Source organism: Parus major, chromosome 4 (assembly GCF_001522545.3).
Source record: "Parus major isolate Abel chromosome 4, Parus_major1.1, whole genome shotgun sequence".
NCBI classification, from domain to species: Eukaryota; Metazoa; Chordata; class Aves; order Passeriformes; family Paridae; genus Parus; species Parus major.
In genome coordinates, this window is record NC_031771.1 from 12,421,678 (window position 1) to 12,447,411 (window position 25,734).

The 25,734-nt window shown below is 40.1% G+C and overlaps 1 protein-coding gene across 1 annotated transcript in view; it reads left to right on the forward strand.

Moving 5' to 3' along the window:
• Positions 1-25,734, forward strand: part of ZNF827 (zinc finger protein 827) — a 98,672-nt gene that overhangs the window by 66,127 nt on the left and 6,811 nt on the right. The window contains exons 8-13 of the mRNA XM_015623640.1: positions 243-346; positions 18,757-18,894; positions 20,448-20,619; positions 22,049-22,215; positions 25,139-25,330; positions 25,425-25,602. Of these exons, the coding sequence (XP_015479126.1) occupies positions 243-346; positions 18,757-18,894; positions 20,448-20,619; positions 22,049-22,215; positions 25,139-25,330; positions 25,425-25,602 (951 nt within the window). The remainder of the gene's footprint in view (positions 1-242; positions 347-18,756; positions 18,895-20,447; positions 20,620-22,048; positions 22,216-25,138; positions 25,331-25,424; positions 25,603-25,734) is intronic.

A 25,734-nucleotide genomic window follows, 5' to 3' on the forward strand; every position in this document is an offset into this window, starting at 1 on the left:
AATCTAGCTAAAAGCCAGATTTTAGCTAGGTCTTCAGTTTTTCACTCTGAAATGCAGTTTTACCGAAGCACACTGCCTCATGGTCTGTCTATTTTTCAGCATGAATTCTCTAAGTGAAACAGGTTTTTTAACAAGATGGTATTTCTTACAACATTAAGATGTTGAGGTCAAAAATCATATTTACTACTTCTTCTGTTAACTGCTGTTTTCTTTAAAAAAAGGCATCTTGTTTTCTCCTATAGCCCTTTCTTTTCTGAAGACACATTTAGACAATCACCATTTACTTCCAACTCAAAAGATCTCCTGCCCAACGAAACTACTCTTCATGGAAGGACGTCTGCACCAGGTCAGATACCTTTTTCTTTCATTACATCCAATTAACAGATATTTTTTTTAATTTTCTTACTGTAAACTCCACCACCAGACCAATGCTCTTAAATTATGGTTTGCTTTGTCAAAAGGCAGCTATTTCTCCATTATCATAAGTGCTTATTACTTAGAAGAAAAAGAGAGAAGTTAAATATTGCTGGAGCATTTGTGTTAATAGTCTTTAGGCTGCTGTTTCTATGAATTGTGTAATAGTAATGTGTAAAAGCAGATTAAATTTAGCAGTATCAAGAGAGGTGAGGGTGTTTTGTGTGTGTGTGTGTCTGCCTCTGTACTGATGCTGAATTACTGTCTGCTATTCTTCTGTTCCTGGGCATTTCCATCTCCATCTGTGGAGTATGGAATGAAAATGTTTGCAGGACATACACTTGGCAATGGCAATTTGCCAAATTGCCAAAAACAAGCTTGGCCATACAATTTTCCTGCCTTTAACAGTAATTTAGAACCTTTCTGGATGGATGTGGAGTTCTTCAAATATACTGAAAGGCCACAGTGTTTGTGGGTGCCTTCCCACTGATTTTCTGAACTACTTGACAGGCACTTTATGTCCAGATATAGCTTGGGTTATATTCTGCATTAAAATGGAAAATACAGGCATGTAATAATGCTATTCAAGGTCGCACTGAACACATGCAAAAACTTGATATGTGCCTTCACTGTCCTGCTGCAAAATAACTCGTTTGCTAGTTCACTGCTATCTGTTCTTAAATTAATAGCTCTGGGGTTCTAAAGGTCAGTAATTACACAGTCAGCTGTAGGGGGGGTTATTCACCTTTTCTTAGCAATCAATAAACTTTTGGGCACGTTACTGCTAATTTTCAGCTATAGACTGTCATTTAATTTACAACTTAACAGACCCTTCATTTTTTTTAATGCTTGAATAGTCATTTGACAGCTTGCAAAGTGGCAGATGAGGGTAAGAGCTAGATGCTGTCGAAGGGTAAATATGCATAGCAAGAAGAAAAAAAATTGTAGGATAAGAACAAGGGTCTCCAGGCTGTGCAAAGACACACTTCTGCAAGGAAGAAGTGGATTCTGTACCTCTGGGTGAGGAGACCCAGATCAGGTGTGGTGCTTTTAAGTATTAAAATGTAAACCAGGTTAGCACTTTCAATCCTGGCTTTTGACCTTGGCATAACATGGAATATTCATATGCCCAGATGAAAGATGAGAATTCACAGACTCCTCAGGCAGGGCTCAATACCTCAGAGGACATGGCCTCTAGCAGCAAGACTAACGTCATACCGAGATAAATGCTTGAGAATTTTAATTCTCTCTAAGACTTCCCTTTAAGTGAGGCCACTAGAAGTATGGGTGAGTTTTGGTGACATGTTTCATCTTCTGCTTAAAAGATGTTAAGTGTCTTGTTGGTTAGATCATCCTGGAATGTCAGAATGGCTTCTGAGGAACTGGGTTTTTATGTGTTTGTGCTGCTCCATAACCTGTTTTGTGGAACTTTGATAGGTCTGTGTATTATATTGCTCTGTGCTTGTAAGATTCTGATATATAGTAGCAAGCATACTGAAAATTTTAAAATGCCAGTTTCTGCTATGTTTCTATTTTTGGAACAACTCATATCATTCCAAATATGTTGTTTTTTCTCAGCTTCGCAACAAATTCTTGGGTCTGAAGTGCTACTTCACAGTAGCACCAAGAATGCAATTTAAATTTGCAATCTATTACAAATATTACATTCATGTAAAAGAATAACAGAAATCCCACAAGTAAATTTCCTATTAGTTTCAGCCCTGCAAGAAGAAATAGCCTATGTAGTGCTATGGATAGCTCTGAAAACATTTTATTTCTTCAAAGAGCAGCATGAAGGAACAGAGACAAACCATTTTGAAAGGCCTACAGAAAGTATTACAGAAAATGCTGTGGAAGTGTGTATGTGGTCTCCCATATAAAAATGCTTTTGCTTGAGATTTGTTTTGGATTACTCCATCCTTGAAACAGGACAGTAAGAAGCAGAAAAGAGCAGCATAAGAAAACGATAGGGAATTCCCAGTCCAGTGGCCCTGGTGGAATCCCACATATGCAGTTGCCTCTTCTCAAGTGAGCACCAAAACAGGTGGCTGCCAACTTTCTGTCTGCAGACTTTTTGGCACCCTAGATGCAGAGGAATTGGGAAAAGTCACAGGAACATAGGACAGTAAGATATTTCATGTGTCAAATTCAAATTCTTTTCTGTACTGGGTAACATTATGCAACCTAATTCATTACCAAGCTCCATCTTAAACCCCATCATCTGTATTATTTTTATGAGGATGTTGTTTCAGAAGCTCACTGCTTTGAAGAATTGGGACCACTCTTTCCAGCCTGAATTTATTCACAGCAAGTTATACTTTTGTTATTTCACCAGTGCTGTCCTTCAACTTTGATAATTCTTCTCCCTTGCCATGTTCACCATCTGACATGCCATCTTACATTCCTCAAATCCTGCCTTCATTTTGGGAAAGTGAGACAACGAATGTCTTTTAGTCTCTTTTAGCACAATAGGGTTTCCATTTCCCAGCCTCTTTCTGCCTCTGTTTAGGGGTATTAATTTCTGCAAATATGAGTAGTCAGAGCTATATATGCTCTTTCATAGAAGCTTTTACCCCTGACTTTTTCAGTAGCCTGCAATCTTCTGAGTGCATATTGGAAATGCCTCTGCTGATTAATCACAGCCTTTGTAACTAGAACATGCTGGTGTCTCTCTTGCTGGTCAAATAGTAACATGTTCTTCTTTTCCTTTATAATTTCATCTAATGATTTCAGCAACAGAAATTCTTGTTCCTACGCTCTTAGGCATATGACCTTGTAATATGAACTGCTTCACTTGTTATTCTAGCTCTGAAGATTATTTCTCTAGTACTCTGAAATTTCTGCATATTGATACTGCTTTTATCAATGCAGTTCTGGTTTGTTTGGGTGGTTTTTGTATGTGTGTGTGTTGAAGCTATTAAAGAGGATTTTTAAGTACAATGGGTCCAAAGTTCAATTCTTGAGACTTAAGCTTAGTGGCCTCCTCTGCTCAAACCACTTTACTTTACAGTCAGTTTATAAGAAAATTGCAAATTTGGGTATTTAAGTGGCAGAGCACTCTTTATAGGGCATTGATTAGATAAGATCCCCCAAGGAGTATGAAATAATTAGGAAAGAATATTAAAAGATGTGTGGACGCAATGCACTGATCAGGGCATTTTGTGGAGGGGGAAAAAAATCCAAAATAAATAATGATATTGTGATGGATTTGGCCTGAAAAAAGGGTGGAGTATTTCTAATCAGAAGCAGTATCACAGGCAGGAGAGTTGATTTTAATTCAGGTATTCAAGGAAATAACAATGAAATCTCCAACAGCTGTCAGAAAGGGACTCATCAGACCCACAGAAGTCATGGTATCTCCTGATAAATCCATGGTGAACTCCTAATATTCTGAGAAGGGAAAACAGTTTCCTAGGTTATATAGTTCAAATTTACTGGTTAGATTTGGGGCTTCTTTCACTTTTTAAGGTATTTTCTATGTTAATAATCATATTGGTACATTGCACTTTTCTGTATTAGTCTTACTGTCCAAATAACTTCATTTTTACTCAAAAATGGAAATAAAATCGTTTTGACATCTACATTAACCAAACACACTTTGCTCAAAAATTGCCATAGTATTTAAGTAATATCTAATTCAAAGTCATATACAAACCAATTCAATAATTTCAGCTGCTCCTATAAGAATGTGGCCTCTTTTAATCTAGCAAAAGGTAGGGAGAAGAAACTAAAATTTTTATTTCAAGCAGACACTTTAAAAAATTTTTAAATTATTAGAATTTCATCTTCTGTTTTATAAGATTCTTCTTTGGACAGAATAGTTTTTGTCAGACTATATAGTTCAGATCACTGGATAAATTAAAAACTTGCTCTTATGCTGCTGATCCTGACCCTTAGTCAGTCTTTAATGTATTCTAATAGTTTTCACCATCTTATTGACTCCCTCTGTAAATCAAACCTGCCTTCATGGAAGCCAGATGAGTGATAGTCACTATTCCTTTTCTGGATGGTTCATAAATAGTAGTGAAAACCTCAGCCATGGCTTTTTAGGATTACTTTTTCTCCATGTATATCTGTGTGTAGCATAATATTATTTCATTATTTTCTCTCCTGTTTACCAAGGACCTGGTATTCTTCTTCGTTCACATTGTCAGTGCCAAATATTGAAACAATCCCATCTGTAGTGGTTTCATTTTTTTTTTTTAAATCCATCTTTTGTGGGAATTTATTATTACTTACAACACTGTAATTTTGATGATGGTAAATGAATTTTACATGACTAAAAGAAACTTTTGGAAGCAGAGGATGTAGGTCTTAGGGAGCTGTAGTCCAGGAATAGCCCTCTTTTTTCATTTTGCCACAGCTCAATTTACTGGTTGTTGGTTTGTTTCAGTGAAATAAAGCCAGTAAAGCTTCTGTGCTCCTTTTTGAAATGCATCAGAGCCTCCTCTGCCATGTGTGAGCACACTCTGCATTGACCTGTAAGATGACAGACAGGCTGTGCCTCCTCTTCAGCATTATCCAGAATCAGCAGCATGGTGCTTAGTTCAGTAGAAATTTGGAAACATAGTGCAAAAATTTTGCATTTTGGCACTGTTAGTTGTTCTTTTATTGATGATACAATTAGTGGGAACAGCCACTTTTTATGTTTATTGATCTAAGGTAATAGGTGTAACAAAGATTCCAGTATGTTTGGAACTGCAGGACTTCTGCAAGTGTACAGGTATCTCCTGTTACTGTTCACACTCACACTGTCCCCTTCTCTAGAGCAGTAATTCCACTGTAACTTCAGTAATACTGAAAGGTGAAAACCTGTCTGCTCCCATTCTGCTCACAGCAGTACCAGCACCTGTGTGGCCATATCAGGGGAAGTAGTGAACTAATTTCCTTTTTTTAAAATTTTCCTTTATTTCCCTAATAGTTTGTGGGAATGTTGGGATGTGAGCAGGGTGAAGGGAGGCTGTATCCTTCAACCATGTGAAATATCAGCACTTGTATGAGACTGGTATGCCCATGAGCACACAATCTTGTTTTTTCTGCTTTTACTGTAGCTGGGAAATTCCTCCTGAAGGTTTAGAATTTTAGGTTGAATATGATAAATAATCACAGTGGTGGTGTTGTGCAGATGCCACTTTAGTATGAGTTTGCATGTATTTTCCTTCCTAATTCCTTTTGAAAGATGTTTTAAGGTCAATTTAGCTCTTGATGTTGTAATTTTCTGTGACTCCAAGCATCTAGAAAGTAGATAGCAAGACATCTTTTGGTCCAACCAACAGAAGTGCTCATACCCACTCTTTTCTGGCAGTATTTGTGCTCTGTTCTGGTTTCCTGTGCTCTGCAGCAAAATAAACTTCTGCAACCTTCTACAGCAACACAGAAACCAGCTCTGAATTTTGGGTCATCACCATGAAACCACTGTGAGCACACCGAGAAATAAAGGGACACCTTGAGGGTTTGATTTCTGTGTGTGGGATCACTGCCACTTCTGTCACCCCAGAAAATACCCTTAAGCCTTAGGGCCTATGAAACACACAAACCCTGTGAATTTCCACTGAAGTGACCAGCGGTGAAATGTTGGCATTTAAATTGCCCTTGTATACCTTCCCTTCTATGAACCCATGGAGTTAATTAAATGATTCACACCTTCTTACAGTTGTTTGCTTACATCTGCCAAAGAGACTCTAACTCCACATTGTGGGTATTCCTAGTTACTGTAGGAAAGCTTTCTTAAAATGTTCAAATGTTAGAATTTGTAAATGAAAGCCTGGGCTTAAGAGCATGATTACAAGCAATCAATTTTGAATTTATTCAGGGCAGCAGAACCTGTGGATTATTATTTTTGAGAGAATCACAGAATGGCTGAGGTATGAAGTCTAGTTCCAGTCCCTTCCTCAGAGCCGAGTCATCTTGCTGCTCAAGGCTGTGTCCGGTCAGGTTCTGAATATCTCCAGGAATGGAGACTCTGGACAATCTCTGAGCCAGATGTGCCAGTGTTTGACCCTGCTCACCATAAGAAAAATTGTCTTCTTCTGTTTAATTGGATTTTCCTGTGTTTTAATTTGTCCCCTTGCCTCCTCTCCACTGACATCACTAAGAAGAGTCCTACTTGATCTTATTTCCCCCTATTAGGTATTTATCCAGGATGGAAAGATCCCACCAAGTCACCTTTTTTCCACACTGAGCGGTCCTAGTTCTCTCAGGGTCTCCTTGTATGACAGCTGCTCCATTCCCTTAATCATGTTTGCCAGATTTCAGATTCTTAGGCTTTTTTTGAAAGCCTAAAAGAATATTTCAAGACCCTGGCAGCTGTTTCTGTCCCTGTAATGGAACAGCAATTTTTATTGCCAATGTAATTGCAGAGGGGGAGTGCACATGCATGTGAATTGACTTACATAGTGCTTTTTTCCACCCTTGCTTTATCCCATTATTAATGCCTATGATCATTTTATCTCCTTTCAGTTTTGGTCTGAGTTATGAGCTCTGCCCATCCAAGACATTGGATACCCCCTTAAGTTTCCTGATGATGAGAGTCCCTGACCCCTGTTGGCTTCCTGTCAGGGTAGAAAAGTGAGAGTGGCACTTAATTCACTACCAAGGCATGTTCCATCAGGCACTTGGTCCTGCTGTTCATTTCTGTCTTAGGATTTCTGTGAAATGTGCTTGGGGAAAGTGGTGCTGAAAGCAGATGCCACACAGTCATTGCCACCTGCAGGGCACAATTGTAGTGCAAAGTCTGCCTCTCTTGGTCCTCCAAAGTACCCTTTTAATTTTATTTTTCTTCTGGTACTTGTCTGGGGGTAAGATTCAACCAAAATACTCTTCTTTGTGTGTGGGTGTGCATGTGTATGACTACATAAAAATCCATGCAGGTGCATGAAAAAGGATACTGGAGAGATGTCCCTCTGACAGATCAACTGGTGTGACAGCTTCACAGACAGTAGAAAAATTTCTTTTTGTGACAGAGTGGCAGATTGATTTTTAGTAACTGATTAGAGTTCCTTATCTCCAGCATGCTAATTCTTCCCACAAAAAGAGTGTTCTGTGGGTACAAGGTGACTGGTGTGAGCTCTCTGGAAGGCCAGGGCTCTCTGCAGTCTGACAGCAGGGGACAGATAGCAACTTGTGGAAAGTCATTCTAGGAAGGTGACATAGTTGGACTGCTATAGAAGTGCGCTGTACTTGGCATAGTTCTCCAAAGCAAGACAGATTTTGCAGAATTTGTTCAACATAATTCAGTGCTAAACTGCCTGATAGTGGCTCTGGCACGTTTTCCATCTATCACATCCTGTCTTCAGATTCCCATGACCGTCTGCCTGCGTGCAGCCTTCTCTCCCTGTGCGCTCAGCTGCCTTGACAACCACTTTGCGCCACAGCCATCGAGCAGAGGCTTCCATATTTCTGGTTCCATGGGATTGAAACAAAGGCCAGCTTCAACTGATTTCAGGGTTTTCTGGATCTGCTCCCAAGCAGGTTTGCATCTCCTGCAGGTGTGGTGCAGATCTGTGGTGCAGCAATAGAGTCTGTGTCCTGAGCAGACAGAGAGTTTTCTTAAGTAGTAGAGTCTCTTTCAGAGCTGAAAATATCGTTTATTATGCAGAACAAACCATTTCAAATCAGCAAGCAGCCTCTTGCTCAAGCATGTGTATGGTGTGTTCTCTGGCTAAAGCAGGACAAGTGAAATGTGCAGCATGTGCATTGTTGTACATGTCTTAGTTTTTATTAACCCTCAGTATTTACTGGGCAGAGAATGTGATCATATCCTTCTGAGCATTGCATGAAGCTCCTGGTGAACTGGCCAGTCTCTCAGTACAGGCTAAATACCAATTTAGACTTCGCACAAATTGATGTGGCCACATAGATTTCACTTCTTTTCCCTGTGAAGTCACTGCACTGATTATTTTGCAGTATTCCTGTTTACAGGACCTTCAAGATGAAAGGTGTTAATTAAAACAAGCAGAAAGAGTTCAGGTCCGTGTCTAATGGCTGTCTTGAAAGGCACTTGACATCGATCTGAAAACTTGTGTTTCTTGTTTTGCTATGGGCTGTCTTTATAGAGGGTAAATTTTATTTTCCAATACTGCTCTCATACTGGCAGAGATACTCATTGACATGTCTTATTATTTTGGCAACTCTTATTATTAAACTTACCATAATAACTTTGCTGAGTAATAGTTACTCAATAGCAAGTGATTTTTTAAAAAAGTAAAATCACTGTTTCCACAAATATTCTTAACCAGATAACACAAGTGGAGATCAAATTTGAGAAAGGTTTTTTTAGCAGCTACAATCATTGGAAGTACTTAGTGAGAAATGTGAGACTTTGTCTACCTTGTATTATTCTGGGAAGTGAATGCACAGGGCTGCCCAGCAAGTTCTTGGAAGCTGTCTTTTGATGCAGGTGATAGAAGACAGCTGGGGGAGAATGACACAAAGTTGTAGAACTGGATTTGGGAAAGAAAGAAGGGAAAACAGAAAAATTAAGCCTGTTGGCTTGAGAAAGGACAGTTGGAAACTTGGAGATTCATATGGAAAAAAGCCTAACAATTGTTAATGACCTCTGGGCTTGAGTGAAGCTTCTGATGTGTCCTCACTCAATATGCCCATAGTGAGCAGGGAAACCCAGGGTAGGTACAGCTCTAATTAGGGGTGGGTACAGCTCTAATTAAAGGTGAAGTGTAGCTGTCAAAGCCCAGGGATCACATGGGGCCTGCAAGAGGCTGTGCTTGCTCTGGGAGTCATTCATTTTATTAACATTGTGGATGAAGGAGGAGAAAGGATGTTTCTTAAATGTCTGGGACACGCCTTGCAAGGAGGTGCTATAAGCACTTCAGAGGACAAACTAGAGTTCAGACTTACCCTGAGGAACTGAAGAAACTGTGAAAAATAGCAGCCAATGCAGTGAGATCAAAGTTCTGTGTCTGGGAGAATGGTGAGAGCCATGAAGAAAGTAGAGGGATGAATGCCCAGGCAGTGCAGTTTAAGGCAGGGATTCAGGTTAGTGTTGGTCAGACACCGTGTTTAGAGCTGGCTTTGCATCTGGCTGAGGTGTTGGGAATGTTGTGTGTAAGGCCCACGTGGTAATTCTGCTCTGCAGCTGGAGCCCCGCGTTGAATTTTGGGCTCTGTAATCCAAGAACAATGTGGAGGAGACAGCAGTGGTCAGAGGTTTAGAACACATGAGCTGTGTGTGAACATTGAAGAATTTTACCAATTTATTTAGTCTGGAGAAGAAAAGAGGGGAGATATGATAATGGCATACAGATATGTCAAATGACAACTTTGAGAGGAAAATAATAAACCTTGTCCATCTTCATGTGAGCAGAATAAGGAATAACAGGCTTAAATGGCAGCAAAGGAGATTGCAGATAAACACCAAGTAAAACTTTCTAGCAGTGGGGTGTTTTTGCACTGGCACAACAGTCAGAGCTGTCTCTGGAGCCCCTTTCACAGGAGGGTTTTTAAAAAAATATGAAAAGCACCTGTTGAGATGATGGGTAAGTTTGGTGAGTGGCTGATGTGCCTCTGGGTGAGGGAGAGACAAGCTGGTCTCCTGGGGTCCCTTCCAGCTCTAATTCTGGGATATAAATTCAGTAACAAAGCTACAGTGGTGATTGAACAATCTCCTGAAAGAGATTTGATAGATGAGGCATTTGGCTTACAGCTACTCAGCATGCTGTGGTTTAGAATCTGCATCGCATTCAAACCCATCTCTGGTTTCATATCCTCTTTTGTCTTTCCTAATATCAGAATCTTTTGTAAATGTAAGCATCAGCACTGAGTCCAATTGTTTCCCAAAGATGAAATTTTTCCAAATACAAGCTCAACATGAAATAGAAAGACAGGTTTTAAAATTACTTTTCTAGCTCTGCAGAAGGAATTGGAACACATCATTCCTGACATTTCTTTTTAGAGTTACCTTGAGACTCTTCAGTCTTCACCTATCTTACTTTGTACAAATTTGTCTTCTATAACATTTGTCTGCCTAAGAGTAAATTAAATGTAAAATTCATCAGCTGTTTGGACAGATGGATAGATAGACATAAAGAGTATTGTTTAAAAATAATCTAAGCAAAGCTGAAGGCAAGTTTATGGTTTTTTCCTTCCACAGCATGATTTCAATCTGAGTACAAATTTACCCTAACTTGTTGCTGGGTGTTTTAGTTGAGTTTGGGGCAATTGTGGTGCTCACTGGTGCCCTGTAGAAGTAGAATGTAGATGGGAGAATTATGCAGAAGGAGGGGATGGTTTACAGGTAGATGCATGTGGTGGTGATAGGAGAGAGAGCAAGCAGAGATGTTAATATCTTAAAAAGAGTGAGTGAAAGGCAGAATCAGTGTTTATCACTTGGGGAATCTGCAATAAAAGCAGCAAAAACATTTATTTCACAGCAGCAATCACAAGCACTTTGGAAAAGGTGGCTCTGGCTGAATGTTTGTAGTTACTTGTTCATACAATGTTGATTATTTTGTGTTAATTCACTCAGGTCAGGAACTCAACCTGCATTTGGCACTTTATTTTGCATTCCCCCACTGAGGTTTCTGGTCATCAGCTTCTTCCAAGTACAAGAGATTTTTGCTTCACTCAAAAAGAGGCAGAAAGCTGAAAAGAAAAATACAATCTAAAGGCCAATTTGTCTTTATTTGTATCTGAATGCTGGATGGGGAACTACTAGTGTTAGTCTCTGCCAACTGTCCTAGGTGTGTTTACTATCTTCTCATTAGAAAAGAAAAACCTGTATTTCCCATGGACTTACAAACAGAAATTGTCACACTGACAAAAACAAAAGCAAAAAAGGAAAAATTGTATGCCCCATAATGGTCCTAATGTGCACAAATGTTTGAGTGATTTTTAAGAGTTTTTTTTGATGTGTGTCTTAAGCAAAATTTTAGGGAAAAAGTCAAAAAGGTAGAAACCTGTTGACACTATGGAAATGAATTAATTGTGGTTTAAAAATAGCAATAGAACCAAATTATACTTTCCTAAGTTCATAGGTGCTACACATGTTGTAGCACCCAAAATAAGTGTTACAAGCAGTGTAAATGCTTGAGATAGATGTGAGGGCCACCTGCTTGGGAGTTAGAGGAAACTTATGTAAGTTTATTATGGCACATCTGACTGTTGTCATGAAGATATTTTTGGGAGGAAATGAAATTAAATATATAATGCAAAGATAAGAGAGAACATTAGCAGGTTTTTCTCTGACAATAGATGCAGGATTTAACTTTAGCTGTTATTTCTAAACAAGAAAAAAAAAAAGTCATAATGGTGATAGAGCCTTTTGCTACTTAAAGGCTCAGTTGTTCTTGGCCAACAATAATCAGAAAAAGCTTTGAGAAATGCTTTTTGGGGAGCAGATTCATTGGTGCTTCCTTTGCCTTTCTTGAAATGTCTCAGCACTCTCAGTGAAAAAAAACAAGCAAAACCACCTTTTTTCCTGTGGGCCATATTGCATGACCTCATCTGCAGCCATGAAACCCAGCTGATGTTCCCTATGATAACTGAATGATGGAGGAGCTCTTGGAGTCATGCAGTGAGATAAGGGGACTCTGCCAGGACTGCTACTTCTCAGTCAGCAAATTCACAGCTTGGGGAGGGCCTGGTTTTGCATTTGTTGTGAATTTTGCACTGTTCTATTCTTTCTTGTTGTGTAAGGGATGCAGTTACCATAAGAAAGTCTTGTTTATGCTAAAGCAAGGCAGTGGTAATACAAGCTGGGGGAAAAGGAGGCTGTTACCCAGCACTATCCTCAAACTGATGCCATGATGTACACATTGTAAAAGTGGTTTTCAAGTAATGAAACATTACTGTAGCTTTAGGATTCCTTAAAAATCTGTAGCTTCAGCCACCTTGCCCAGAATTTATTGGATTTTTTCTCTCTTCTTGGTTGTTTCTTAAGTTTTGAGTTTAATGCAGAGAATTAAAGCAAATCCCAGAGCTTTGTAATGCAGATGAAGGTTATCACAAGGTATCTCATGGTTTGCTCAGAAGTCTTCTGTTGCAAAAGAGAAGTGAAAATAGGTGTGAGATTTGATGAAGAGGTAGATGGTGGGAGTGGCTTTGTGTTTAAAGTCAGTTGTTGTCCCAATCTCTTCTTTGCCCTTTCTCCTCTGCTTCTGATCGTCCATTTTTGAGCAATGGGCTCAGTCTTAGCTGTGAAAGGGATGGGGGGGCTTCACTTTTTTCCCCCATGTTTCTCTATGGAGTCAGCTTCAAAGTTCATCTTTTACTTGTTTTTATTCTTTTCCCAAACCCTGACATCTTTATTGTTTCTCAGTGACCTTTTCAAGTGCTGCTGTCTATTATTGTGCGCTTGGACTACTTCTGTGCACAATATTAATGTTTCTTTTGGTGGGCTGTGCAAGCACTTTACTGAAGTATTTCCAACTTTGATGATTGCTGTTTTCAGAAAGAGCAGGTTAAGTACTGTGCTACTGATACATAAAATCACTTGGGTTCTACTTCCTTCCATATAAAGGATTTAAAATTATCATAACATTACTACTTTTTATCAAGCTCCATAGTAACATTACACATTTGCAAAGATTTTGAGGGGACAAAAATAAGAGCATTTGTTAGCAAAGGTTTTTTTTTATTGGAAAGTAGACTTTTTCTGCTTCCTCTGTGCATTTGTTCTGTTGTTCAGATTGATTATGTGCAGTTTTTTGGGGCTTATGAATGAAAGAGGACATGAGTCCCTCACACATGGGACTCATAGTCCCTCTCTATCTTCTTTGTATTTCTGTGGGGAATGTAGAAAAATGTTATGCCTAGAAAGCAACTGCTTATCTCAGTTAACAGTGGAGGGGTCTGCTTGCAGTAAAAGATCCACCCTGAACCAAGACCAGACAGGATGCAGTGATGCAGGGAGTGACAAATGAAGAGTGCAGGGCCAGTTGGGATCTCTGATACCTTAGATAACTTGAGAGATATCTTACTCAGGAACTACAGTACCTGGAAGGATTACACTGTTTATTTTAACTGAATTACTAGAAATAAGGATTCTGGCCCTACAAATAAAACCTTTGTGGAAGCAAATTGGAAAGGGAGTAAGATATATACTATTTGGAGCACTGCAATTCTATATAGTCAATATATTTTTGAGCTTGGGAACCTTTCACAGGCTTTTGGCAAACAAGCTTGCAACAGAGCCATAATTACATATTTCATAAAAGGAGTTCTCAATTTTTAAATACAGTGTTCTTGCCAGAGGTGATGGATGAACATGTAAGGGGAAGACTCCAAAGCAATAAAATGCATCTTTGATGATGGGAACACTGCAGAAATAGGGAGACTGTGTAATAAGATAGATAAATGCAGACAGAAGAAGGAAAGAAAATTTCTTTGAGCAAATAAATGTTTATAAAGCAATGTTTGGATGATTATCTGACCCTAATACCTTGTTTCTGAATAAATAATTTCTTGAAGTTTTTGTCTTTTAGACATAACCAAACAGCAATAACCTTATAAATGGAGCAAGCTTTTGTGACATTCCTGTAGAGCTGCATGCAGTGTATTTACCTCTTGTGTAAATGTGGGGTACTTGACAGGTCTCAAAGGAAAAAGCAGGAATTCATCTCAGGCTGGGAGCAGCCAAAAGTTACCTGGTAACTGTTTAATGTCCCAAGTCTTTCTGAGCAAAGTGAGATGCCTTGCTGTTGGACTTCTCCACAGGAGTGTTTATCCTCTTGCCATGAGCTCACAGAACCCTGGTTACCTTGTCTACTGTTTCTTAGCCAGTTTATTAATCTTCTGGTTTGGTGGCTTGCAAGCAGCATTTATTGAAAACACTCTAACCACCACTCTCTGTTTCCACAGGATTTCTGTTCATTTCATTTTCAAAATTACTTACCTGGTTTCTCCTTGACCATTTGTGTGGTGTCAAACTGTCTGAATAACCCAAAATATAACTTTGACGTACACTTCCAGAAGAATGGAAAATTAATTTTGACCTTCCATGTTAAGGCTTATCAGCACCTCTCAATCTCATCTCTATAAGGAATACTTATTGCAAAGAACAATTTATTTAATTTATATCCATGGGATTCCATCTGACCATAAGGATCTGCCCTTGTGGATTTGGTTGCTTCTGAGGTCTACAGAGGTGTGAAGATAAAACAGAGAAGCAGCTGTTTAAGTGAGTTACGGGATGCGAGAGCAGACAGTAAACCAGCAGAGGTTATAAACATGAATTTATCTTCTTTGAATGATGCCTCAGCACACTTTTTTTTCTCTTTCTAGGGTTGTCTCTTTCACTTAAATAGTGGTTTCATTCTTAATATATAAGATATAAAGCTGGCCATAGCATTGGACATTGGACAGCGTATTAAAACACAATGTAGCATAAAACATTGTGAAGCAGTAATTGACAAATATGTCAAATAAAATAAATAATCAAAGTATCAGAGTCCAAAGCCAGTCCCTGGGGAGTTCTTGTGCCTGACAGCCACCAGCAGTCACAAGGCTAATTGGGTGACTCCAGACAGTCACTTTTGTATTCAGGTTACACATTGTCCTCTTCTTCAGTTACAGCTTCCACCAGATATGGTGTCCTCTCTCCAAACATATCCTGACAAAAGTCAGGGTAAAGACTTTTCAGAAGGGGTGGTAAACACACTTTCTGTATTGATATCACCAGTTGGAGAGGAAGATGAAAAGATTAATCACTAAATGTGAAAACCGAAAATACATATGTGTTCAGAATTATGCCCAACACCTCAGGAAAAGGGTAAATGGTGACTCTTTCAAACTGCAGTGCTTTGTTTGTCAGAAATTAAATCTATTTGGAAAAGGAAGAGGAGGCACAGAACAATGTTTCTGCAGTTCATGTCCTCATCTCAGAGAAAATACAGATGGTGGCAGTTCCTAACCCATTCTAGAATGATCAGCTCTACGCAGCTACTCATTATGAAGGTGACTTGTGGATAAAAGGGGAGTGATGCAGGAGGACAGGAAAGATCCATAAATATGTATGTCACTATATTTAATTAAAGTCTTACCTTTACATAAGATACTTAGCTCTTAAGGGTTCTATGCAAAGTTATTTCAAAATAATTTTATCACTAGCTTTGTAATATCCTGAGTCTTAATCCTTCTGTTTCTTTTTAATGTACTGGAGAACTTGGAGGACTTTCATTTTACTGAGCGCATATTTTGTTTTAAATTCCAAAGCTCACACAGAAATGCAGTCTATTGCTTAATAACTTCAACATAATTTTCACTTGTATGATTTTCTAACACAAGAGTTTTGGAATTAGCTGTACACATTTACAGAAATCTTGTATCAAGTCTTTTTTTTTTTTTTTTCTTTTTTTGTTTTCCATTTCATTTTAGTACAGGGATGTCGTGGTGAACGATGGATTTCTGTGAGACATCTTTCACAACAGTGATTTATTATTTAACATTTGTTGGTCTCATTCCATCTTCTTCCTGGCCACTGTGTAAGGTGTTCTTTAAGGCTAACAATACTGACTGCTTTGGAATAGGGCTTAGGGATGCACAGAGAACACTGCACAGCCCAGTGTTGTGGTCTTGGAGCCTCACCGGGCCTGCACTCACTTCCCAGAAAACACCATTCCCTGGCATTAATTGGAGCCAGAGCCCAAGGAATGAATGTGGAAGTTGACTCACATGACTCTTCAGGTCATTGGCAAGGTCAGGTGCCGGGCATGTTCTGGGAAGATTTCTGGACCAGCGTATGGACACAGAGCTCTAGTTTCCAGGATGCAGTCAAAGCTTGCCCAGAGGTTAGGATGGATGGAAATAGGTGGTTTTCCTTGGAGCTGAGAAATCTTTCACAAAGTGCTGAGGCTCCTGTTGCAAGAGACCAGTTCTGGTTTGCCATGAGCAAGATAAGAAGCTGCTGAATAGAAAAAGCACTTTTCTGCAGAGAGAAGATTCAGTCAAAAGAGAAGAAGCGCTGTAGTTAGGACTCCAGAAATACCTGTTTAAAGTAAACAGAAGTACTTTCAAAACACCTCAGTGTTCTCTTTTGCATCCATGGAAAACATGCAGCTGCTTTGCAAGGGACTGGCTGTCACCAGCTTGAGATAATCAGAGAGCTGCTATTTTTCCAGCTTCTCATGAGCTTCCCAGGACAATCCCTCATAGGGAAGGATATAATATTTCTTTTTCTTAAGAGATAAAAGAGGGCTGAAAACTTATACTGAAGTGAATTGTTAAGAAACTTATTTACTTAATTGAGCCTGCTTGTTTGGTACGTGTCCCAATTAATTCATTTTTGTTGTGACCATATTGAAGCAACCTACACCCTTGTGACCTTCTCTTATAATTATTACTATTTTCCTTGTTTGAAGCACTGTTTTGATTATCAAAAAGCTCTGCTGAAACATCTGTAGCACTACCACAGAGTCAGATTTTTCTATTGTTTGGAACTCAAGGGTAGCAATAAAAAGAATCCTTCTTTATTGAAGTTCTTAGAGGTTATGGGTCACTTACAGCCCTTAGGAGATGGGGGGGTGTCTTCCTTTTTAATTTCGCAAAATGAGTATTTTGAATAGGCAGAACTTGTTTTCTAACTAGAAATTATTTTAAGAAAAATGTGTTGTTGGATGGTAGCTTTCAGAGGTGGCTCAGAATTCCTCTGGTGTGAATATTGTACATATTACAGGGTCACAGGAGAACAAAACAGTAGTGGAGAAGGGGCTGGCAAGTATGGCCAGCCCTAAATTTGCTGAGATTGCTATGTGGACTCTCTGCCCCAAATGAGGCATTGTTTTTATTATTGCTTAAATTAAATACAGTATTTGACAGCTCTTTGCCTAAACCACAATGGAGTTGTCTGAAAAGCTCTCTCTGAAGGAGACTCTCTCAGCCATGGTATTCACATCTGCAGTGGTAGCTGACTGTCAGTGAGGGGCTGCCAGTACAAGGGGGGGAGGTGTTTATTCCTCAGTGCTTCATGGGATGAAGATTTTGCAGTCTATGCCAAACTCCACCATATTAACTTATACTCACGACAGTGTTTTTGAACCCCTGTCCCCAGCTCCTCTCCCTGCATTTACCTGGAAATCCCAGCCAAGTGGTTTTCCTCCATCAGGGCATGTTCACACGCACTGGTGGAGCTTGTTCTGGGCAGCGATCCCAGAGGCAGTGTTGGTTCAGGGAAAGGTGCTCTGCCAGTGGCATTTTTCCTTCCAGTGGAACTAGAAGAATTACACCAAGCCCCTCTCTGCTGGCTGCTGTGTTTAAAAAGTACCCTTGCAGTTCTGTGCACTTCTTACAGCAGCAGTCCCTTCTCCTCAGGGAACAGGACCCTTGCACAGGGTATTTTTTTTTTACTCAGGACTTGGTGATGCTCTTTCTCGTATTGTTTTAAGCAGTACACTGCTTTCCCCAGTCTCTACCTGCTTTTTGCTCCATTCTGTCCAAATCAAAACTGGCCATGCTTTCAGTTTCTTGAAGCATTGTGTAACCTTTTTCCCTCTTCCTCATTCCCAGTTCCTTTCTCTCAACTTCCTTACAAAGTGCTTTCATATCTGTGCTCTATGCTCTGTGGGGTTTCTTTTTTTCAGTATTGCAGACTCTCTCTGTTCCTGAAACAATTAAACCACTTATTAAAAGCTAATAGCTCACTCTGGGTCACAGTTTTTCAATGGCCCTCTAAGCTGCTGGGGATTTTGATGCCAGAGGATAGCAATGCTGGGTAGAGCTTACCTTGGATGCCAGCCATATACTGGGGTGCTGCTTCCTTTTGTTCTAATGTTTGTCTGAGCAATCTTCTGGTCTTCAGAGTCAGACTGCTCATGTGTGTGTAGATGTGGCACTTGAGAACATGGCTTTAGTGATGGACCTGGCAATGTTAGGTTAATGGGTGGACTTGATCATAGAGATCTTTTCCAACCTAAATGATTCTATGTAGCAAAAATTCCTGCCTCAGTAGAAAAAAAACCTATCTGAAAATCTTTATTCAGCCATGAATAATAATCCTGTTTTAGACAGACCATCTCAGACCAGGCTTCTTCATGCATCAGGCAAAGGTGGGTGACTGAAAAAGCTGAAGGAGTGGTTGTTCCACAAAACCATAATTAGAGGTTAATGCTTGCCCTGCTCACTCTTGACTTTCTCTCTGGCTTAACTCTTTGACTGTGCCTATGTCCGGAACACTTTGGCTCAGTGCTCTGCTTTCGAGTGTGTATGAAAGATGCTGTATGAAAGATTAATTTCCTTTCCAGCATTGGAAGTTTCCTTTCTAAATGAACTCATGTGCCAGATCATACAGCATGCTGCCGAAGTGCTGCATTTTATATGATGCCTACAGGGCTCTACTGAATGAAATCTGCAAGTCTTCAGAGTTCTTAAGATGACTTTGTGTTTATTGGCATAGAAACAGAAAAGCTGGGGCTGGAGGTGGGAAATGGATTGCCATCTTGGAAATTTAATGACCAGCTGTTTCCCTGTGATGTGTGTGGAAAAGTGTTTGGTCGCCAGCAGACTCTGTCCCGGCATCTCTCACTGCACACAGGTAAGGCAGGGCTTACCTGTGGTTGGTACAGCACTCGGGAATTCTGTGGGGTTTGTTTTGAGGAAGAACATAAAGAGAGGAGTGTGTGAGCCATCCTGGGCTCACCTGGAGCAGAGGCAATGGCTGGAACAGGACACAATGTCAGAGCGGGCTTAGGGAGTGAACATTTTATTTCTTTGCAGCCTACATGAAATTTCTCCCTACCTGTCGATTCAAGCTTGTCCAGGTTCCAGCAGACCAGACTGTAGACACCAACTGGTAACCAAGATTGGTAATGGAGTTCTGAAGAGAAGGCACAGCCTTTTTTTTTTTTTTTTTTTTTATTTTGGGGTTTTTCTGGACAGAAATATCATTCACCTGATTGTGCAAGCACTAAACCCACCACACTGATGAGCTTTTCAAGTGTCACTGAACAACAAAAGATTTGGCCTTGGTGTTTTAAATCTGTGAAACTGAAAGCATTGAATAACTCATTCATCTTTGCTTTCATCCTCTCAGTTCTGAAAGGAACACAGGGGCTGTTTCTACCCCATATCAACTTTCTTAAAGTGAATTTGCTTCAAATCAGCTGAGACAGAGTTTTTATATGGAAGATGTGCTCTGTCAGTCTGCTGAGGTGCACAGCACAAAATAACACTCAGAAGCAAGAACATCCCATGTAGTGCTGAGAAATCCTGTTGGTACAATGCCAGTATATGTTGAGCCATCCAGCAGAGCCATCCTGTAAAGGCTGATGCTCCATGGTCTAGTGGGGTTTCCTTAGTCCTAAGTTGCTTTATGGAATGCCTTTCCCCTCACACTTGTAGCATCATATTTCAGTTTTGGAGGGGCAGACCTGCAAAGGAAAAGGTTGTAAAAGCTGATGTAATGTTTGGTTATTTTAATAAACTCTTTGCAAAATGCAGTCTGCTGCATGCACAAAAACTGTGCTGCCAATATCTAGAAATCATTAATTTAGAATAAAAAAAGAATAATATTTGAAAATGTGAAGCATCAGAAACTCGTGATGAATTAGTTTATTGTTTTGACTGTTCTTTGAGTGAGCTTTTTCATTAGTTTATTTCTGGAACTGGACTGATGATATACAGTGTTCCACTTCCTCCTACCCTCAGATTTTAATACGAAATCATCAACTATCAGCTCTCTGAAAATGATCACATGGGCAACCTCAACAATAACTAAGTCCAAAAATGAAATAAAAGATGCTGGGTAAAGGAGGTAGTTGTAGACTACTGAACTGTTTCTCCACTGGCTTTGCTGCAGCTTCCAGAACAGAAGTAGCCCCAGTTTTCCAGTTTATAAAGTTTTATATTATCCAACTACAAATGGTAGAGAAAATTTAAAAAGTAGCCCTCAACTACCTTCAAATTAGTTGGGGTTTTTTTCTGAGTAATTGCTCCTATAAACTTCTAAAATGTCGAGCTTCCGAAGTACCTCATCCTGAAAGCCGCTTGGAGAAACCCAAAGGAATGCACACTTGGTTACTGGCAGCTTCCAAAGCAGCTGGCTTCAGACAGAGGTATACACTCACATCTTTCTGCTCCTTTTTTCAGAAGAGAGAAAATACAAATGCCACTTGTGCCCCTATGCTGCTAAGTGCCGTGCTAACCTGAACCAGCACCTGACCGTGCACTCGGTGAAGCTGGTGAGCACCGACACCGAGGACATCGTCAGTGCCGTCACGGCTGAGGGCAGCGACGGAAAGAAGCACCCTTATTACTACAGGTGAGCACCCAGGAGAGGGCTGTGAGCCATGCACTGTCTCCTGTGCCTGCTGGGGACCTGTGACAGGGCCACCCTTCTGGTGCTGCCGAGTTGGAGCCATGGCTGAATTATTTGTCTTGCCCGTATCTCTGGTTTAGGATGAGCAGTGAGCCCCGGCTGGCTGCTTCGTGCTGTTTGGTGGTTTGCTGTGGGGCTGGTTTTCTAAGTGGCTTTGTGAGGCAGCTGGGCCTCTCAGAAGCCTCTCTAACTTTTTAAGCAGTGTTCCTTAAAGTTTTGTTTGGAAACATCTCGTTACGTATATGGATTCACAGCAAATCTAAAGCCCGATGCTTCCAGTTGCCTCTGATTGTTCCCTTGTCTTCAGCCAAATCCATGAAATCAAGTGTTATCAATCTACATGTTTCCTCTGTTTGCTAGTGGTTTATACATTCTGTGACCAACATGGTGAAAGAAAGAAAATCTTCTGGAGGATTTGCCTGAAAAATTGAAAGGAATTGCCCAGATAAAATGGGTATTTAGACATTCTTCCTGTTGTATGCACTATTGTGCACTCTGCAAACTGTGATGTGCACTCTAGTGGCCAAGCAGATTACCAAATCACTCTTACTTTGAGTCAAAGTGCCAAGAGCAGATTTAATTACAAAATCATAGAAGTAAGAAATAAATGAGACCTGCCGGATTAGATTATCTAGTACTTCCCTTTGGGAAAGCAAAATAGTGCCCTGGAGTATATGCCTTTTCCAATCTTTCTGGCTTGTTTTAAATGTTAATGACCTAATCAAAGCAAGAGGAGGACTCTGCAAAGAAAGTTAAATTAAAGGGTCCTTTCCACTGCCTCTCAGTATCACTCTGTTTATATGCTGGCTGCAAAATCTGTATCCCTGCTAATTATTCACATAGCTGAAGACTGCTGTTTTCCAGTCAAGCATAAGAAATGTTTGAACCCATTTTTACTTGCTTACACTGAAACTGCCAGGCAGTTTTGCACAAGATCCCAGTTTGGCATGGGAACCATTCCAGGGCTCGAAAATCACTCCTGGAGTGTGCAGCAAGCTCTCTGTTTGTCAGTGTATCAGCTGTACTAAACATCTTGGCAAAGCTGCAGTGCCTCTTATTGCCCAAAGGAATCAGTTAGGTGATGCACAGCATCTGGAATCTGTAGTTTTTAATTAACTTTATGATTATTTAGCATCATTATAGCATGTACAGGATTGTTGCATTGTGCCTGCCCTTAATCACATTGGCACGGCCATCAGTTCAAAGGCAGTTCAGCAGACAAAAGAATTTTGCAGTGAACACTGGGCAGCGAGGTAGAGCAGAGAACTCTGCTGTGAGTTTCCTCTTGCAAATCTGGGGAAAGGCAATAGGCTTCTGTTTGTTGTTTGGTTTTTAACGTTTCTTTTACTCTTGAATTCTCTTCTGCCTGCAGCTGCCACGTGTGTGGGTTTGAGACGGAGATGAATGTCCAGTTTGTCAGTCATATGTCTCTCCACGTGGATAAGGAGCAGTGGATGTTCTCCATTTGCTGCACGGCGTGCGATTTTGTCACTATGGAAGAGGCAGATATGAAGGCTCATGTCAACAACAAGCACACAGGTGATGATCCCTCTCTCCCAGCTGCAGTGATCTCTTCCTTGCTTTTCAGGTGCAACCTTCACACTTCCCATTAGCACTCTGCTTTCACTGAAATGCTTGCTAATTAAGGCCTGATCTCTCAAAGTTGAAGTGAATTGGACTCCAGCCAGGCAAATTATCTGGTAGTGCAGATCAGTTTTCAAGTTTTGTGAAATAAATGAAGGACTATTTAGCCTTCTTCTTCTTCTTCCTATTCCCCTTATCCCCCAAATCCCCTCCCCTGCTGGAGTCAGTCAAATATTTCATTTGTTTTTCTGGTTTACTATTTCATCAAAATCCTGCTTTGACTTCAGCGATAAGGTGACTTTGAGGGCTAATTGTGCATACCTGGTCTAAATCTGAAATAAACATTATGTTGAGCTTTGCTCCTCACTGTGTTTGCCCCCACAGTCCATCAGTTTGGAATTTCACACTGATATTTAGTTGACACTGTGATTCAGCAATACCATAAATGTATTTTATATGAAATAGCAGAACAAGTCATGCTCGCTTAATAGCCAAGGATAAGAGCAATAGCAGTTTTCAAACAAGCTCCATATGCTTAGTCCAACTAACGAAGCCTGGCATAATTTAAGGAGAAGAAAATTGAGATCCTTTTCATTAATTTCTCTTATAAGAACAGGCAGTAGTGTTTTTGCTGCCACAAACTACTCACAGTTGTATTTACAATACGGAACCTGATTGCATCCAGCACAACTTTTCCATCGCTAAATTGCTTTTCTTGTCCTACCAGGAATAAAATTGGGAAAACAGGAGGGATGAAAAAGGGAGAGAAGAATACGATTGGTTGTGTTCACAGATACATAAGTTAAATGGAACTACAGAAATATGAACTACTGGAAAGCTCTCAAGGGATTTTATGCCAGCATAGCTCTCAGCACTACTGCACTTCATAAATAGGAGTTGAAGGCAAATGAGAAACACCACCCATAGCTATGTGAAAAGCCTCAGAGCTCAAAAGTGAGCTGTGCTCTGCTGTATTTTCCTATTGTGGCTAAAAGATTGAAACTGCTACTTGTCTTTTGAAGATAGGCAAAACTCCCTTGTTCTTCCTTCACCCTGTCCAACTGAGCCCTTCAGCTGGTGATTCAGCCAAATGCTCATACATATGGCAAATACAGACTAAAAAATAGAATGTTTTTTCTGGGTCACTTGATTCCAGTTCCTTATCCTGTGATGTTACCAGGTCATAAAGGGACTGTTTGTGAGGATATGGCATATGATTTCAAAGAAGTATCATTGTTTTAAACAAACTATTTTGAGAGATGGGCACCTGTAGACTTTCTTGCATTAAAGATTAGGGACCTTTTTAAAATTTCCTCTGTGTGTCATAGCGATTACACATACGTTGTTCTTGTCCAAAGCTGCCCTCTGTCTGAAGCAGCAGTCTGCCTTTTCCTCCCTCCACATTTCATCCCTCCTTCCACAGTATTTATTCCCTTAGTATATTTCTGGAGAACAACACTCTCCCCTCTAATGAACACCGAGCCTTTTCCTATGTGGTACACAGTTTTCATGCTGTACCAATCCCTCACTGCATGTGTTCTTGTTGGAACCCCTTCTCTGGACATATGCAATCACAGCTGTACATGCTGAAATGAAATAAGCAGTGGTGGCAGTGCAAACCAGCAGCAGCTACTGGGGATAGGTCACACAATAACATTCTGTGATCACATTTACCTTCCTTGGAGGCTCCCCAAAACTGTTCATATTCATTGCCTGTTCTGCTCCAATTCTACTTTTGTTTTCCTTGACTATTTCCAACCTAAGCACTTCTCATTTGTAGCAAAAATTATTGTTGCTGGCCCTTCAGGTCATAACCTTGTTCTCTGTGCTATTAAATTTCATTCCATTTGTATCACTCTTGTCCCCAAGGTCAGTGAATCTTTCTGTATGATATCCAGTCATCCTCCCTATTGGCAGCTCGGGTCATCAGATTTCATTAGTGCATTCCTACGTTTTCATCTTAAAGGTGCCACTCATCAGTTTAAAGTTAAGTACACAGGTGCTGGTGTTTGCAGAGGTCTTGATCAGGGGATTGTATCACATGGAGAATTTGAAGTTTTAGTGAAGTCTCCTTCTAACACAGCTCTCATTGAACCAGGACATGGGTAGGAGGGAGTTATTTGCCCATCCTTGCCTCATTGTCTTATGGCAGTTCTCATATGGGTATTCTCTCTCTTGTTCAGTTCTAGTGTGTGATAGGGTTTGGGGTTTGGACTTCATACATTTGTTGCACACATAAGGAAGCTGTGATGCTTTCTTTCTTTCATAAAGAAGCTTTATCTCTAGGTCCAGTTAAATAACATGTTTTTCAATTATCTTTGGATAATTTTGGAGATCCTAATAAAAACGTATAAATCGTGAGACCACGCTATTACCTCTGCAATGATACTGAGGACACTCTTCAGTACAATGAGGGAAATTATTCTCCTTTACCTTTCATCCCAAATTTACTCACTGGACCAAACCCACATAAATAGAAAGGTGGGGGAAGTTTAGCTTGCACCAGTAGGTACGTTTGGTTTCTGCCCCTCAAACCTACAGAAATTTTTTTTGTTTCCCTTCTGAGTGACAAGCTTTTGAACTCAGAGTAATCAAACTGTTTTCTGGGGAATTTTTTCAGTCCAGTAATGAGATAGAATTGCTTGATTCCTTCCCACTACCATCACGGAAACACTCAGTTGCAGGATAAAGTGAGAGATGTGCTGTGGTTAAACACTAATAAAAAGGAAGGAGGCCAAACAATGTTTTTTTAATCAGCTCAATTAATTTCAGACTTGTTTTGAATTAACTTTGAATATAAGTACTTCCTGAAGTTTAAAACAGAATCATGGAGATTCCATCTAATCTGCTGACCTAGTTAATGTTCTTTGTTTTTCAGCTGAAGAGAGAAAGACACCCAGTGAATCTAACAGTCCATCTTCATCTTCGCTGTCAGCACTGAGTGACTCTGCCAACAGCAAAGAAGATGCAGATATAACCCCAAAAAACAAGGGGTCAAATAACCTGCTGGTCATTTCTGTAGTGCCTGGTAGTCAGACCTCAGTGAACACTGAAGAGAAGTCAGAGAAAGGTAAAAAATTTGTTTAACAAATACAAACTCTCACTCTCTATGCAGTCAATCTGGCCACACTGGAAGGACTAAGTTTTCTTGCTCTATTTTTCAGGCTTTGAATGTGTTTTCTGTAACTTTGTCTGCAAAACAAAAAATATGTTTGAGCGTCACCTGCAAATCCACCTGATCACACGGATGTTCGAGTGTGACGTGTGCCACAAGTTCATGAAGACACCTGAGCAATTACTGGAGCACAAGAAATGCCACACTGTCCCCACTGGTGGGCTCAAGTAAGGAAAGCAAGTACACAAACTTTTACTGTGTTAAGCACCTTAATACTGTGGGGATAGGACAAAAGGAAGTCAGTCAGAAAGGGTTGGTTAACTAATAATTCAGATTTGGGGTTTCCTTGTATTTAGATG